Source organism: Callorhinchus milii, unplaced genomic scaffold (assembly GCF_018977255.1).
Source record: "Callorhinchus milii isolate IMCB2004 unplaced genomic scaffold, IMCB_Cmil_1.0 Scaffold1, whole genome shotgun sequence".
Lineage (NCBI taxonomy): Eukaryota > Metazoa > Chordata > Chondrichthyes > Chimaeriformes > Callorhinchidae > Callorhinchus > Callorhinchus milii.
In genome coordinates this window covers 114,565,610-114,581,823 of record NW_024704742.1, presented here as the reverse complement: position 1 = coordinate 114,581,823, position 16,214 = coordinate 114,565,610, and the positions used below count along the sequence as shown (strand labels likewise).

The following is a 16,214-nucleotide window of genomic DNA, read 5'->3' as shown; positions in this document are numbered from 1 at the left end:
AAGGCTGGACGGAGGACTGGAAACACACTGCATCATCTCAAACTGACCTAATAACTGCATACAAAAACAGAAGTCGCTGGGAACACTCAGCAGGGCAGACAGCATCTATGGAGAAAGGAAAGTAAGTCAACGTTTCGGGTTCCACAACCCTTCGTTTGAAGGGTCGTGTTCTGACGAAGGGTCGTGGACCCAAAACGTTGACTCATTCTCCTTTCTCATTAGAAGCTGCCTGACCTACTGAGTGTTCCCAGTGACTTCTGTTTTTGTTTCAGATTTCCAGCATCTGCAGTATTTTGCGTTTTGCTAATAACTGCATAGTTTATTCTGAAAGGAAATGTTTTTGAAAAATTTGCAAACTGCAGCAGAGTTAACATTACTGTAGCTACCAACCTTATATAAAATGCACAATTATGTTCTTCTGTGGCTCAATGAGAAATAGTTCACGTACTATTTGACCAATAAGCACTAAAAAGAACCCTAGCAAAAAATCCTTGCTCTGCCTTGCCCCCTCCTTGCTTGTTTTCAGATAATATCTGAAAATCTGCCTTCTCGACCGTGCTTATGGTCACCTCGCCTCACTCCCTGGCTCAGCATCAAGCTCTGCCACCGTTAAGCGCTCTGATACGTTTACCCTACGTGAAGGGCAAGGACGCTATATAAATGCAAGTTATTGTAAATTATAGGCAGTTTGTCCTTGCATGCAAACTAGGTTTCCCATAGTACAAAGGTTTCAATGTTAATTATGTTCAGTTTGACATACCTGAAAAACAAGCTTTGAAGTACAGCACAGGTACCTGGTAGCTGCAGGAGTAGACAACATGGTACTCATACTGAATTAGTTCTAACGTTGTTACCGGAGCTTCCTCTTTGTCAATGCCAATATTCTCTGCCTAAAATCAAGAGAAAAGATTGTACAACTTTATACAAGGTCAATAGGACTCTAAACTGCAGGAGTCAAAAAAGGATTCATGCCGAGCAGATCCCATATGTGTTGCAGGTCATTCTCTCACACAAATTAAACCTCATTTTTTGCATTGTAGGTTTGGTTAATGCCAAATGTCAAAGTAAGATACGTTGATGAACAGGTAGACCAAATGGTTTGTCCTTAAGTTTCATTCTTGAGGGAGAAGGAAATAAACGGTGTTGTAGGGGTGTAAGCTTACGTGGAATATAAACACCGGTATGGACGAGATGGATCAAATAGCTTGTTTCGGTGCTGTACAGTCTATGTAATACTATGAAATTCCATGTAAGTTAAAGTTGGTAAATGCTTACAAAATATCCAATGTAGGTGCTTCACAAGTCAAGTTGAGAAATACAGGTCATAACTCAGCCAATGAAGATTGAATTGCATTGTCCTTAGTGGTGCTTGATGTTGTCAGATTTATCATGCATCAAGAAGGACTGTCAAACAAGATTTTAAAACTCATCCCTGAAAGTTGGTTCTTTAAAATCATGCATATATGATTTAACAATCATCAGTAAATCATACAAATGGCTTTACAAGTTTCAAGAAAAGAAACTTTCAAACTTTTTAACATGCAAATGTATCTCCTCTACATGGCTTCTGCGATTTGGAAACGGACAGAAAAAAATCTACTGGTTAATTACCGCTTTTGATAGATATCAATAGTTTGTTATGCACTTAGCAACCGTACAGAAAACTGCATGAGTTGCTTGAATGAGAAACATCTGTTGATACAAAAAAAATGCCCAAATGGCAATGGGTTTTAAGCACAGCACGAATTTGTACTTGTGGAATCCAAAAGTAGCAAATGAAGACCAGACAATTTGCTAGCTTTTATGGAAAATAGTGTGATAATTATTTTAATTATCATCCTTTTTTTCCTTTTACAGCCCTCCAGTGACAGACAATTCCTCAAAAACTGAAGCTGGTTACAGATGTGAAAGTAAAAGAAAAATCAATATAAGCAAAAGCTGTAGAGGTTTGCTTAAATGGTTTCATCGGGTTATATGCTGCCTTATGTAATACCATCTGGTATCATTATTGAGAATACAGTGGGTGAAATAAACCTGAACACTCAGTTTTGTTTTAATAATAATACTAATAATCCTTGCATTTGATATAGCGCTTTTCACGTCGGGAGGACGTCCCAAAGCGCTTCACAGAATATACTGTAAAGTGAGTTGACTGTATATTTGTGGGCGAACGCGGCAGCCAATTGCGCACAGCAATGTCCCACAAACAGTCATAGATTGAAAATGACCAATTTAATTATTGTTTTTGGTTTTGGAGGGATTATTATTAGGCGTGTGGAGTAAGGAAACTTGCCCAAGGTTTCGCCCTGCCTGGAATTGAACTCAGGTCTCTCGCTTGCAAAGCGAGTGCTCTAACCACTGAGCTACAGGACTCCACGTTTTATTCTGTAATTACTATTAAATACTATTATCCATGCCATTTTAGGATGCACAAAATAGTCGCCAAATAATCATCCAAGTCTCTCGATGAAAAACATTCTGCTTCAATGTTTTTAATCGAGAAAGTTAGATGAAGGGTCAAGGCCCATATTGTGGGACACCGTTAAATGCTCCAAAGAGTAGGAGGGAGAACCAGATACATTTGTTTAACAAAATACTGGTTATGGAGATCCAAGTTTGTGTTTCAAAAACTTGGAAAATGAACAAAAGACACAAAAGTACTTTTAGTTTAATTCTATGGTAACCTCTGCACTCTTAACTAGGCTCCCACACATTCAGAAAGGTGACTCTTGTCCATTTTCTTCTCCATAACAAAACACACACTATATCAAAAAATTCAGGCTTGCAATATAAGCCAAATCAGGAGTATTAAACATAGCAGCTGATAAGACACCATTCTTGCATTTTCAATAGTATCTACACACAATTTGTCATTAATCTCAGACTTTTGAAGCTGTCCTAAAATTGTAGCTTTTACTAAAATATAACACACGTGTGCACGTTTGTCACTATCTCTGTAACTCAGAAGCTCTATGCACAGGAATTTCTGGTTTGCAACTCATTACTTCCTCTCAAAGCAGGGGGTCCTTCCTTTTAACAAATGCCAGTGCTTCAGACAGGGAATATGCTGATTTTCCAGTGTATATTCTTTTTTCCTAGAAGCGAACTGCATAAAAGTTAACTCTTACGTTTCTGGTGTCTAAGGAGCGATACTGCAGCTCCTAACGTACACATAGTCTTGTAAATATTATCATATCATAGAATCATAGAATTATAGAGCACAGAAGGAGGCCATTTGGCCCTATGTGGCTGTGCTGGTTCTTTGAAAAGAGCTATCCAAATCAATCCCACTCCCCCACTCTTTCCCCATAGCCCTGCAAACTTGTCCTCCCCAAATAATTATCTACTTCTCTCTTAAAAGTTGTCATCGAATCAGCTTCCACCACCCTTTCAGGCAATGCATTCCAGATCCAAACAACTTGCTGTGTGAAAACATTTCTTCTCACCTCCCTTGTTTCTTTTAACAGCTATTTTAAATCGGTGCCCTCGGGTTACCAACCCACTCACCAGTGGAAATCGTTTCTCTTTGTTCATCCTATCAAATCTCCTATAATTTTGAAAATTTCTATTAAGTCTCCTCTTAACCTTCTCTGCTCCAAGGAGAATAATCCTATCTTCTCTAGCCTCTCCTCATAACTGAAGTCCCTCATTCCCGGTACCATTCTGGTAAATCTCCTTTGCACCCTCTCCAATTCCTTGACATCTTTCCTAAAGTATGGCGCCCAGAACTGAACACAGTACTCTATCTGAGGCCTAACCAGTGTTTTATAAAGGTTCATCATAACTTCCTGACTTTTTTATTATACGCCACTATTTATAAAGCCTAGTATCCGTATGCTTTATTAACAGCTTTATCTACTTGTCCTGTCACTTTCAGAGATTTATTTATATGAACCCCCAGGTCTCTCTGTTCCTTCACCCCCTTTTAAGATTGTACCATCAGCTTATATTGCCTCTCCTCATTCTTCCTCCCAAAATACATCACTTCGTATTTCTCCACGTTAAACTTCATCTGCCACGTGTCTACCCATTTTATCAATCTGTCTATGTCCTCTTGAAGTCTGCTACTATCCTTCTCACTGTTTAATACTTTTCCTAGCTTAGTATCATCTACAAACTTGGAAATTGTACTCCCTATACCCAAGTCCAGGTCATTTATACAGATCAAAAACAGCACTGGTCCCAATACCGAGCCCTAGGGGACACCACTGCACACTTCCCTCCAGTCAGAAAAACAACCATTCACCACAACTCTCTGCTTTCTGTCTCCCAGCCAGTTCTGTATCCATGCTGCCACTGTCCCTTTAATACCGTGGGCTTCTATTTTGCTTGCAAGTATCTTATGTGGCGCTTTATCAAACGCCTGTTGAAAATCCACATAAACTACGTCAACTGTACTACCTTCATCCACCCTCTCTGTTACGTCATCAAAAAACTATCAGGTTTGTTAGATACGATTTGCCTTTAACAAATCCATGTTGGCTGTGCTTTACTAACCCATATTTTTCTAAGTGAAAATTTATTTTGCCCTGGACTATAGTCTCTAGAAGTTTCTCCACTACTGATGTTAGGCTGACTGTCCTGTAGTTCTTGGGTTTATCCTTCTGCCCCAGGGGAGTAATATTTGCAACCCTTCAGTCCTCTGGCACCCCCCCTGGTGTCGAAAGAGGATTGAAAGATTGTGGCCAGAGCCTCCATTATTTTCACCCTTACTTCCCTCAGTAACCTTGGATGCATCCCGTGGGGACCGGGTGACTTATCTACCTTGAGTACCTCGTCTCAGTTTATTCTTATCTTATCCAATATCTCTACCCTCTCCTCCGATACTGTGGCATTGGCTGCATCCTCTTCTTTTGTGACAACAGATGCAAAATACTCATTCAGTATATCAGCTATGTCCTCTGCCTCCAAAGAAGATTTCCTCTTCGGTCCCTTATTGGACCCACCCTACCTTTGACTAATCTTTTATTCTTTATATGCTTATAAAATATGTTACCCGCTAATCTGCTCTTAGACATTCTCCTTGCTCCTCTTATTTCGTTTTTCACTTCTCCTATGTACTTTCTATATTCTATTTGATCATTTTCTGTGTATTGGATCTGACATTTATCATAAGCCTCCTTTTTCTGTTTTATTTTAATCCCAACTTCCTTAGCCATCCAGACAGCTTTGGACGCTCTACCTTTCTCCTTTGTGGGAATGTATTTGTTCTCTCCTCAAACTATCTCTACATTGAAGGCTTCCCATTGCTGTTAGCTGTTTTACCTGCCAGCCTTTCTTTCCAGTCCACCTTGGCTAGGTCCCGTTTTAACTCTCTGAAATTAGTCCTCTTCCAGTTGAATATCTTCATATTTGATTGTTTCTTGTCTTTTTCTAATAATTACTCTAAACCTAATGGTGTTGTGATCACTGTTGTTCAGATGCTCTCCCACTGAAACCTGCTCCACTTGCCCCACTTCACTCCCCAGAACCAGATCCAGCACTGCTTCCTTCCTCATTGGGCTGGAAACATACTGATCCAGAAAGTTATCCTGCACACATTCAAGGAGTCCTTCCCCCTCATTGCCCTTTACACTGTTATTTTGCCAGTCTATGTTAAGATAATTGAAGTTCCCCATTGTCACCACTCTATTGGTTTTACATCTTTCTGAAATCTGCTTGCAGATTTGCTCGTGTATCTCCTTCCCACTATTTGGTGGTCCATAGTATACACCTAACAAAGTAACAGCTACTTTTCTGCTGCTTAACTCTAACCAAATAGATTCTGTTTTTGGACTCTCCAGCATATCGTCCCTTTCCAGGGCCAGAACCATGTCTTTAATCAATATTGCCACCGCCCCAACCCCACTCCCAACACATTTTTCCATTTCCCTATCCCTCCTGAATCCACTGTAACCAGGAATATTCAACAAATGTTTCTATGACTGCAGTTCAGATCCCCTCAGTGCAGCAATATTCCTTAAAAACATTCAAAACCCAAGTTTTCTACTGAGGTGATATAAAATGACCATTTTACTCCTGTTTGGTCATTTATATCACCTCAGTGGAAAACTTAAGTTTTGAACATATAGCACCCCATAGTCTGATGAACCCTCAGTTTCCCACATTCTCCTAAGTACATCTATTTCAGCCTTCATCCAAATTCTTATTGCATCTATCAATAGCCCATTCATAAAATTAGACAACTAATCTGCAGTATTTAGTTTTTGTCACATTGACTTTACATCAAATCTTTCAGCTGATTACACTTTTTAAGCTAAGCTATAAAATGATTACTTATTGATATGATCTAGTGGAATGTGTCTTTTTCATTCTGAGAAGCACGTGAGAGAGTAAGTGTAGTGAGGACCAATCGGGTAGAGGGACCAGAACACAAGGCCCTACAGACCAAAAAGATAAAGGTTTGTGCTGAGTTAGCTGATCTCAGCTTGAGCAACAGTTGGGGGGTGGTGGGAGTTCTACAATTGGCCTCAGCGACCCAGCTCAGTAGGTAACATTCTCGCCTCGGAGTCAGAAGTTTGTGGGTTCAAAACCTCACATCAGGACATGGTAGCCATATTCAATGCTGACACTCCAATGCCATGCTGGGGGCATTGGATGACATTAAACCAAGGTCCTGTCTTCCTGTTTAGGTGGATGTTAAAAATCCCATGGAACTATTCGAAAAGAGAAGAGTTTATTCTGGTGACCTGGCCAACAACGCCCCAAATTAGTCATTCACTCCATGGCTGTTGTGGACATTGTTGTGTGCAATTTGCTGTCTCATTTGCCCACAAATATAGTCACTATGCTTTACAGTATATATTGTGAAACGCTTTGAGACGTCTTTATAATGTGATAAGGCACTCTATTAAATGCAAGGATATTGAAATCCAAGAACCATAGAAATTACAGCACAGAAGATGGCCATTGACCCCATTGTGACTGTGTAGCCTCTTTGAAAGTGCAATACATTCAGTCCAATTTCTCTACCTTTCCTCATACTCTTGAAAATTACTCCTGTTTAATTATCTATCTAGTTTCCCCTTGAAAGCTAATATGGATTCTGCCTTGACCGCTGCACAGGGAGGAAAATTCACATCCCAACAATTCTTGTTTATTTTTTTAAAACCATTATAGAGAACATTTACAAGTAACAATAGACAAATGTAATAATATAATAATAGTTGCATTTGATATAGCTCCTTATGTCATTTGTGAATTTCAAAGCAGTAAAGTGTGACCGTGACTAGGAGAACATGGCAACCAATTTGCGCACAATGTCCCACAATTTTTATTTATGTCCCACAAACAATCATAACCAATTTTATTTGGGGGATTGTTGGCCAGGACACCTGGAGAAACACCCTTCTTTTTTTGAGTAGTGTAATGGGATCTTCAACATCCACCTGGACAGACGGACGGGACCTTGGTTTAATGTCTCATCCGAAAGACAGCATTCCAACAATGCAATGCACCTCAGCATTGCACTGGAGTCCGATTTAACTTTTTGCAAAAGTTGTGTCTTTTTCACTTGCACATTTGCCAAGAGGTACTGAACTTCACTTAAGAAGATTACTTGTTTATGGAGCCAGAACATTCTGCTCATTTTCATATTGTCTGTCTTTTTGTACAATAGGAAAAGGTACTTACTTCCATTTAGCCAAATCACATTGTATCTTTCCCATCAGTTGTTACTGCTATCCAGTTCAGAGCCAATGCCACATTAATTCCCAGACAGACTAGCTCTGTAGGGGGTCACTTGAAAGAAAAGTCTGTGACTGCCAAGTAAAAGAACCTACAGTTCAGGAGAATTTTGTCTGATTTTCCCATTTCCCCTCCATTAAAATCAATAACCTCATTTTTAGCATTATTAATGCATCATTTATGGATTATTTCTCCCCCTTCCCTCCATTAATACTAAATGCAAAAGCTTTGGATGAGTAGATTGGATGAAATAGTAATTGCCACTGGTTCTGGTGCCGGTGCATTCATAATATTGGAGACAGTGAAACATCTGCTTTTAATTCTTATTTTAAGTAGAAAAGACACTGAAATTAAGGCATTCACAGTGACCAATGTAAAGTCACAAAAGCATTATGTGAAGCACAAGATTTTAATCCACTGAATAAAATCCGGAGTTAAAACCTAAGGTTTACTCTATACACATTCAGGTTCTTTTAAAATCAGAATTCAGAATAGCACCATTGCCAGAATACCAATTTATATCTTCATTCCTATATGCGCTGCCATTAGTTTGCAAGCATATGAGTGGGTAATAAAAATGCAACTTGCCCCAGGCAAGGTAGTTTTCATGTGCGCTCATGCACTCTGTTTTTAATGGGGGAGGGGAAGAAACTGAAGCCACCCCTTTGACCTAATCAGTTGACCAATAATGCTGTTTGTACCCAGAAATAAATAAGAAATGAACAAACAAAAATTCACAATTCTCTGTACAAAATATCCAACAGAACACATTATAAAAATACTAACAGATGTAGTTTGGTACTTTGCATTGCTTGGTCCTAATGCCCACAATCCTCTTTCGATCTCCAAATGAAATCTCGCTCAGCGATCGAATATCAACACAAACCACGACAAAGAAAATAAATACAAAATTTGCTCTGGTGTGATCTGATACCGTGCATATATTAAATAGCACTGTGCGACTTGACTCTTAATTTTATGCTTTTTTCCTATGGTGGAACTGTTGATCCCTTCAACAAAACACCAAATATCATTCCATAAACAGCTAGAACAACATATAGTTTTGATGAAGTAAATCATTAGCTTCACTTTAAGGTGCACAAGATTTCACTAACTGAAATCTACATTTTCAGCCATGAATTCAACAAAGCATTGCTGTTTCTTAAATTGCAAAATAAAACCATCAGTTTAGGACATCCAGTCTGAAACAGGAGAAGTTTGATTAGTTGTAGTTTAGAAAAAAGAACATGAACTAGGACCAGAGTACTGGCAAGTAACCCTGGCTATAAATGGAAAGTCCTTTTGGCTGCTGATCCTTTGAATCCATTAGACTCTGCATCTGTGTTGAATTATTAGATTCACACATGTACTCTGGGTGACAGCCCTCATAGTTTTGCAATCATGCTTTCAATCTGAAGGGAAAAAAGCAGTTCAACGGCATATCATGTCAAGAATGGGAGGTACAGGAGATTCAAAGAAAACACTAGTAGTTTGGTGTTAAAATTCTAATAATCATAAATAATATTGAGTTTTAAAAAATCTATCTTGTGTGTGTTTAGAACAAAATGGAAGCACGAAAGTTTTCAGATCTCTGCTGGCTTTTGGCATTCACTACTGGAATTACATGAAACTTAATGTAATTTAATCTCTTTCATTCTCTGACTCACTCTTTGAATTAATCTAACCCTGTACAGTACATGTATCAGATCGGTGAATGACCAAACTCTACCTCACCCTTCATGGTTCAAAGATGCACTCCCAATGCTAGTTACAATGCATGTGTGTGTAAGCATGAGACATTTTAGCACTAATTTACTGGTGCCTATCCTTCTTGGAAATAAGTGAACGTGAGGTTTTCTGCAAACAAATATATGATGCTCTATTGGATTTATATTTAATGCACATTACAATTTATTCTGTCTCGGAATAATATTAATTCTCTAGTAGCAATTTCACATAGAAGCAGACAATAGAAGTGTATTGAGAGCATTGGGCAGGAGATGGAATGGGGAAATGATTGCAGGACTGATAATGGGCCTCTATTCAATGCATGTGGAGTCCTGTAGCTCAGTGGTTAGAGCACTCGCTTTGCAAGTGAGAGACCTGGGTTCAATTCCAGGCAGGGCGAAACCCTGGGCAAGTTTCCTTACTCCACATTCCTAATAATAATCCCTCCAAAACAAAACAATAATAAATTGGTCATTTTCAATCCACGACTGTTTGTGGGACATTGCTGTGCGCAATTGGCTGCCACGTTCGCCCACAAAAATATACAGTCAATTCACTTTACAGTGTGTTCTGTGAAGCGCTTTGGGATGTCCTCCCGACGTGAAAAGCGCTACATCAAATGCAAGGATTATTATGTACTTGTGCAGACCATTTGTCTATCTAGTCCATCCATTGAGTTTACCACAGAATTCCTTCAATATATCTTTCGCTTAATCTAATGTCCATGAATCCTTTTAGTTGACTGGAATATGTTTAGTTCCTTTTTGAAACCTTTATAGTTTTCGTATTCCACAAATTTTAGTCGGTTTGACATGTCTCACATGATGGATTCCTTTCTGTTTTGATAAGATCCCTTGTTCTTGAATTCTGTAAAAGGCAAAACCCAACAGAAATATGGCATTTAATAGAATGTCTGGCTTTCACATAGCAAAGATGGCTTCACAGGATTACTGTAAAGTGTAGTGACTTTGTATTTCGTAGGCAATGCAGTAGCCAAAAATGTGCATAGAAATATCCCACGAACAGCCACAAAGTGGATAATTAACTTTACTTGAAGAATCTCTGGCCAGGAAACTGGGAGAAGCTCCCTTCTCTGTTCAAAAAGTGCCATGTGATCTTTAAAATCTATCTAAACAGGCAGAGAGTAACTCATTTTAACATCTCAACCTTAGGACAGCACTGCGCTGGAGTATCAGCCCAGACTTCCAAAGTGGAGCTTGAACCCACAACCCAGAGGTGCGAATGCTACTGTCTGATTCAGACTCACCATTTCTGTACAGTTTAGGTTATCTGAATCTAATGTTCAAAACCCTTCAAAATCTTAAATACCTTTGTGAAGGCTCCCCTTCAGTGTTCTCCATCAAGAAGATAAAACCCTTAGAGTAGTCTACCTTTTCTTATAACTCTATCCTGTACGTTTTGTATAAAATGTTTATCTTCTTTTTTGCACTCCCTCTAAAAATTGAATATACTGTATTTTGTTAAATACTGTTGATTAAAATTACACTCCAGTTGCAGTCTAACCAAGGCACAATGGAATTTCAAAACTCAATTTTTATTTTCCATCCTTTGCTACACCTCTCAACAAACTCTGAGGAATATTGGTAAAATTGGTCATTCACTGCATGGCTTTTTGTGGGACATTGCTGTGCGCAAATTGGTTGCTATGTTAATCCACAAGGTACACAGTCATTTCATTTTACAGTAGTTCCTGTGAAACGCTTTGGGACGTCCTCTCAAAATGAAAGGCGCTATGCTATTGAACAATATAGATTAGTGTAGATTAAGGATTATTAATTAATATACTTAAAGGCTTTTTGAATCTTATATTTTCAGCTAACGTTTCTTCAGAGTTGCCGTTTGAGGTTCTTGTTAATATTTTACAATTCTTCAGTCCAACATTACAGATCTTCTTATTGTGTTTTGTTCATTTTTAAACTACTAATGTTTTCTCTTTCTTCCTTTAAATAATTGTCCTATTCAGTCTTGTTACTTGAACCCCTCTATCCTCCTCTCTTAATTTATTTCAGGGCTTTGAGACATCTCGAAGACGTGATAAGGCACTATATCAAAATGCAAGGATTATTATTATAGGGATACAATTTTTATCTTAAAAACTCCATTTAAAACTTTCCTCGCTATCCACATTCATTCCTTTTAACATCTCCTCCCAATTTAATATCTTCATATGTTCTCTCATACCCTCAAAGTAAACTTGTCTAAAATTGAGTTTATTATAGGCTTCATCTCTCCTCTGAAAATAACATTATGATCACTGGACACAGATGTTCCTTTACTTCTATATCTATCACCCACTCATTGTTAGTTAAAACCAGATCCAGCATTGCACTTTCTCACATGCTGTTTTAGAAACAACTTCAATAAATTCTTGCTCACACATGGACTGTCCCCATTGTAAATCCTAAATTATGTTCGGGGAAATTGAAAGCCCCCCAAATCACTACAGAGGACCTAACATTCATCTATTTTATGACCTCCCACAGCAATACATCTACTTCTTCTGATTGTTTGGCAGCTTGGAAGGTATTTTAATCACTTACTTTTTCTTCTTACTGTCTTTTAATTCTAACCAAAGGGACTCAGGTACATTTCCAGCAACCTTTTTATCAATTACAATTAATTTCCTGTCCTTTGGATGAAACATCAAACTGAGGTCCCATCTGCTTATTCGGGTGAATGTTAAATGTCTCATAGCACTGTTCAAAAAAGAGAAGGGTTTTTGCCTGGTGTCCTGGCCATCAAATTGATCACACACTTCATGGCTATTTGAGGGACATTGCTGTGTGGAAATTGGCTGCCACGTTCACCTACAACTACAGAATCACTAAAGTAAATACTGTGAAGAGCTTTGAAATCTTTCATCTCTATGATCAAGCATTATGTCAAATGCAAGAATTATTACTATTACAGTATACATCAGAGTTTGTTCTGATCTTAATCATCCAGTACAATTCATCTTCCCTTTATATCATTCTGTGATGCTGAGAATTACCACCTTAAATAATTAAGTAACTCAAAGAGCATCCCAGGTCCAAATCCATTAAAACATTTCAGCTTCATACTGGGCATCATCTGACTATCCTGCTGGGGGTGGGGTGGGAGGTAAGCGGGGTCTCCTTGGAGCTGAACTGGCTCCAAGGTGACATGTTTGGCAACAAACCAGCCCTCTGTGGCGGTCTCGGTAGTCCAGTTCCTAAGCCAGGTGGGTCCGTAGTATTCCAGGGCACTGCTGATGACAGCACAGACAACCTGTCTTATTGACAGGAACTGGAAGGGCAGCCCAGTGACTGGAGGCAGGGAATATCCCACTCAGCTCCTGCTAACCCTGCAAGCCCAAACCCTAATGGGTAGGGTGGTCCTATCTGTACAAAAGCGCTCTGTGGTTTTACCTGGTTAGACTCCAGCAATACCCAAATGCACACTCTGGTGTCCCCAATCCTTAGCTCTTGCCAAACTGCACTTAATACATTCCAAAATGAGGTGAACAGGATGCATCCCTGCAAGGAGAGAGTGTGCATACCATTCCAACAATCTATCTCTGCAATTTCCAAGTGTAGGTGGGATGCATGGAACTCTCAGTTTGGTTTGGATACTCTTAAACATGGTGATGGATTTCCTCATCTCAGACTGATTCACAGTTCGACTGGTAGGAAGGAAAATTACGAAGAAAGGTTGTCCTAACTATATATCTCTTTCCAAATACTGAGTCACTGTTCAATAGTGAGACGATTATCAGCATATATTGGAACCCGCCCCATTGCAGATAACCAAACAGTGCAAATAGTGGTTCAACATGCAAACTACAAAATGGCTACACTCACTGAAAAAAAATCCATTAAGAGCTATGCTGTGACTGTGGTACTACACTGGGCCAAGGTTCCCCTCTCTCTTGTCAATTTCTTTCTGACTTTCTCTATTGCGGAGTCCTGTAGCTTAGTGGTTAGAGCACTCGCCTCACAAGCGAGAGGACCGGGGTTCGATTCCTGAGCAGGCAAAATGTTAAGCAAGTTTCATTACTCTACAAGCCTCTGTTTACCCAGCAGTAAGTCAGAAACCGGTTGTTAGTCAATTGGCGGATCACTTTTCCGGGGATAATAATCCCTTCAGAAAATAAATACATTTGTGTCACTCAATCCACGACTGTTTGTGGGACACTGTTGTGTGCAATTGGCTGTCGCATTTCGCCCACAAAATATACAGTCAATTCACTTTACAGTGTATTCTGTGAAGCGCGTTGAGAACGTTTCGGAGACGTAAGGCGCTATATCAAATGCAAGGATTATTATTAGTGAAGTAGTCTCATAATAAGTTGCAAGATTCTTCTTCCAGACGTATCATTTTCTATTTACTCGTCTTCAAAGCTGCATTCCATAGAGAATAATGGCAGTCAAGTCACCTTCAGTGTTGTTTGTTCTCTCTGATACTTTGGTCACTTTCCCCACTTCAAGCAACTTGAACTTTGCATTTTCAGGTTTTGAAATCTAACCAGAAACCTGCTCAAACAATCATTTTTAACAATTTTTTTTTGGAATCCACAACAGAATTGATATTCTGTGGAAGTTAAGAGACAGCAGCTGTGATTCTTACAGGGGAGGTATGCACTTGACGCACACAAAATATTTTTTTTTGTAGAAACTAGCAGAACTATACAAAGTCTAAATCCAGTATCCATAGGTCAGAACTGACATGGCACTGCACAGAAAATAATACTTATTCACACTGCAAAAATAGCTTAAATACAATTGATGCCAATGGCAAGAAGGAAAATGGGATGGAGTACTTTATAAGATCATGGAATAAAAGATCATATATATTGAGATAGTCTAAAGTCTTTCCCTCTGGGTACAGGCATCATACCATCATGGCTGCCGTGTTTCGCCCACAAATATACGGTCAATTCACTTTACAGTCTATTCTGTGAAGCGCTTTGAGACGTCGAGAAGACGTGAGAAGCGCTATATCAAATGCAAGGATTATTATTATTATTATCCATGAAATAAGGAATGATAACTGTGTAGCTTACCTTTACAAAGCTTTTGTTTGCAGCGTTGAGAGCATGTTTACAGCTCAAAGAATCTTTGTTGAGACAGACAGTTGGTCAACATCAACGAGGCCATAGATTTGTATGGACTTTCCTGGCTTCTAATAGTTGTAGGTCTTCTGAATCAGCTCAAACCCAGGAAGGATTTTTTTGAAATGGTAATCATTTATTTGATCTTGAACACCAAAGTTGGGATTTAAACCTTAGGAAAACAGGGGCATCCCTCTGGGAAGAAGGATGCCCTCTATTCCAGATGCAGGGAAAATTCCATGCATAGATGACATGCATATGTGGAAATCTCAGTCAGGTTAGGATACTATACAGCACATTGATGGGTTTCTGTGGGTGTCAAACATTTGTCTGAAACTGATGTTTAAATAATAATAATCATAATACAATAGAATCCCATTTTAAAGTGGATTCACTTATGAGATGAGTGTCTTATGGATCCAGCTTATTGACTGGTTAGCTTCCAATGCTCTAAACAAATAGTCAACTTCCAGATTGTTAGGTTGCCACCATTTGGCACACTCACAAAACATCTCAAGGAGCTTCAAAGTTTGCTGTAAAATTTAGTGACAGTATATTTGGAGGCAAACACTGCTGCCTCACCTCATGCTCACTCGTATTAATCTCCATACCCCCATCACACCAGTTTTAGCCAGGCTCCACTGGCTCCCTATCGCTGAATGGATCAATTTCAAGATCCCCACACTCGTTTTCAAATCCCTTCATGCTCTGGGACCTCCCTATCTCACTGACCTGCTTACCCCCCAACCCACAACCCGCTGCCTCTGCTCAACTAGCTTCGGCCTTCTGCATGTCCCTTGTGTCCTCCGTTCCACCATTGGTGGCCAAGCTTTCTGCCACTATGCCCCAAAACTCTGGAACACTCTTTCTCTATCCATTCACCTTGCCCCTTCCTTCCCAATCTTCAGATCACACCTGAAGATCTTCCTATTCGATCGTGCCTACAGTCACTCCACCCTCCCCTGGCGCAGCATCATGCTCCACCACTGCCAATCGCTCTGGGACACTACTCCGCGTGAGGGGCGCTATATAAATGCAAGTTGTTGTTGCCGATTTGCACCAGAAATATCCCACAAATTGCTGTGAATGACCAAGTTTTTATTTAGGGAGGGTTGTTGGCCAGGACACAGGGAGAATTTGCTTGTCTTAATTTTATTTTTCTCTCACTCTTTCTTCAAATAGTTCTTTGACTTTTACTTCAACAGGTTGACAGCACTTCACTGCAAATGAAATGTCAGTCTCGGCTACCCAGAGTCTTGATATGGGACTTGAATCACCAATGATTTGACACGGAGAATCATTGTAAATTCAAACTACAATGAGATTTTCAAAGCCAATTTAGTTAACTGGTTACACTTCTACTTTATATGGCAGCAATACTTGTCCTTTATATTAATCATTAGTCTTTCACAGCAGAAGAGAAGATGTTAAGCAGCATCCAGTAATATGACTATCTCAGGATACACCTATTTTATGCTTAGGCAATGAGATTTCCAGTTTTACTTTTCTGAATCCAACTTTTTGTTGGCTTCAATAAACAAAAGGCAAAATACTCCAGATGCTGGAAATCTGAAATCAAAACAGAAGTCACTGGGTCAACAATGATTCTCCATGTTAACATTTCAGGTTAATGATGTTCAGGTCTGAAACGTTCTGACGAAAGGTCATTGACCTGAAATGTTCTGACAAAAGGTAATTGACCTAAAAC

At 39.3% G+C, this 16,214-nt stretch overlaps 1 protein-coding gene across 4 annotated transcripts in view; it reads right to left on the bottom strand.

The window, feature by feature from the left end:
- Window positions 1-16,214, bottom strand: part of atg10 (ATG10 autophagy related 10 homolog (S. cerevisiae)) — a 124,951-nt gene that overhangs the window by 28,759 nt on the left and 79,978 nt on the right. For all 4 annotated transcript variants that reach the window (XM_007899760.2, XM_042334550.1, XM_007899758.2 and 1 more), the window contains exon 5: window positions 761-890. In XM_007899760.2, the coding sequence (XP_007897951.1) occupies window positions 761-890 (130 nt within the window). The remainder of the gene's footprint in view (window positions 1-760; window positions 891-16,214) is intronic.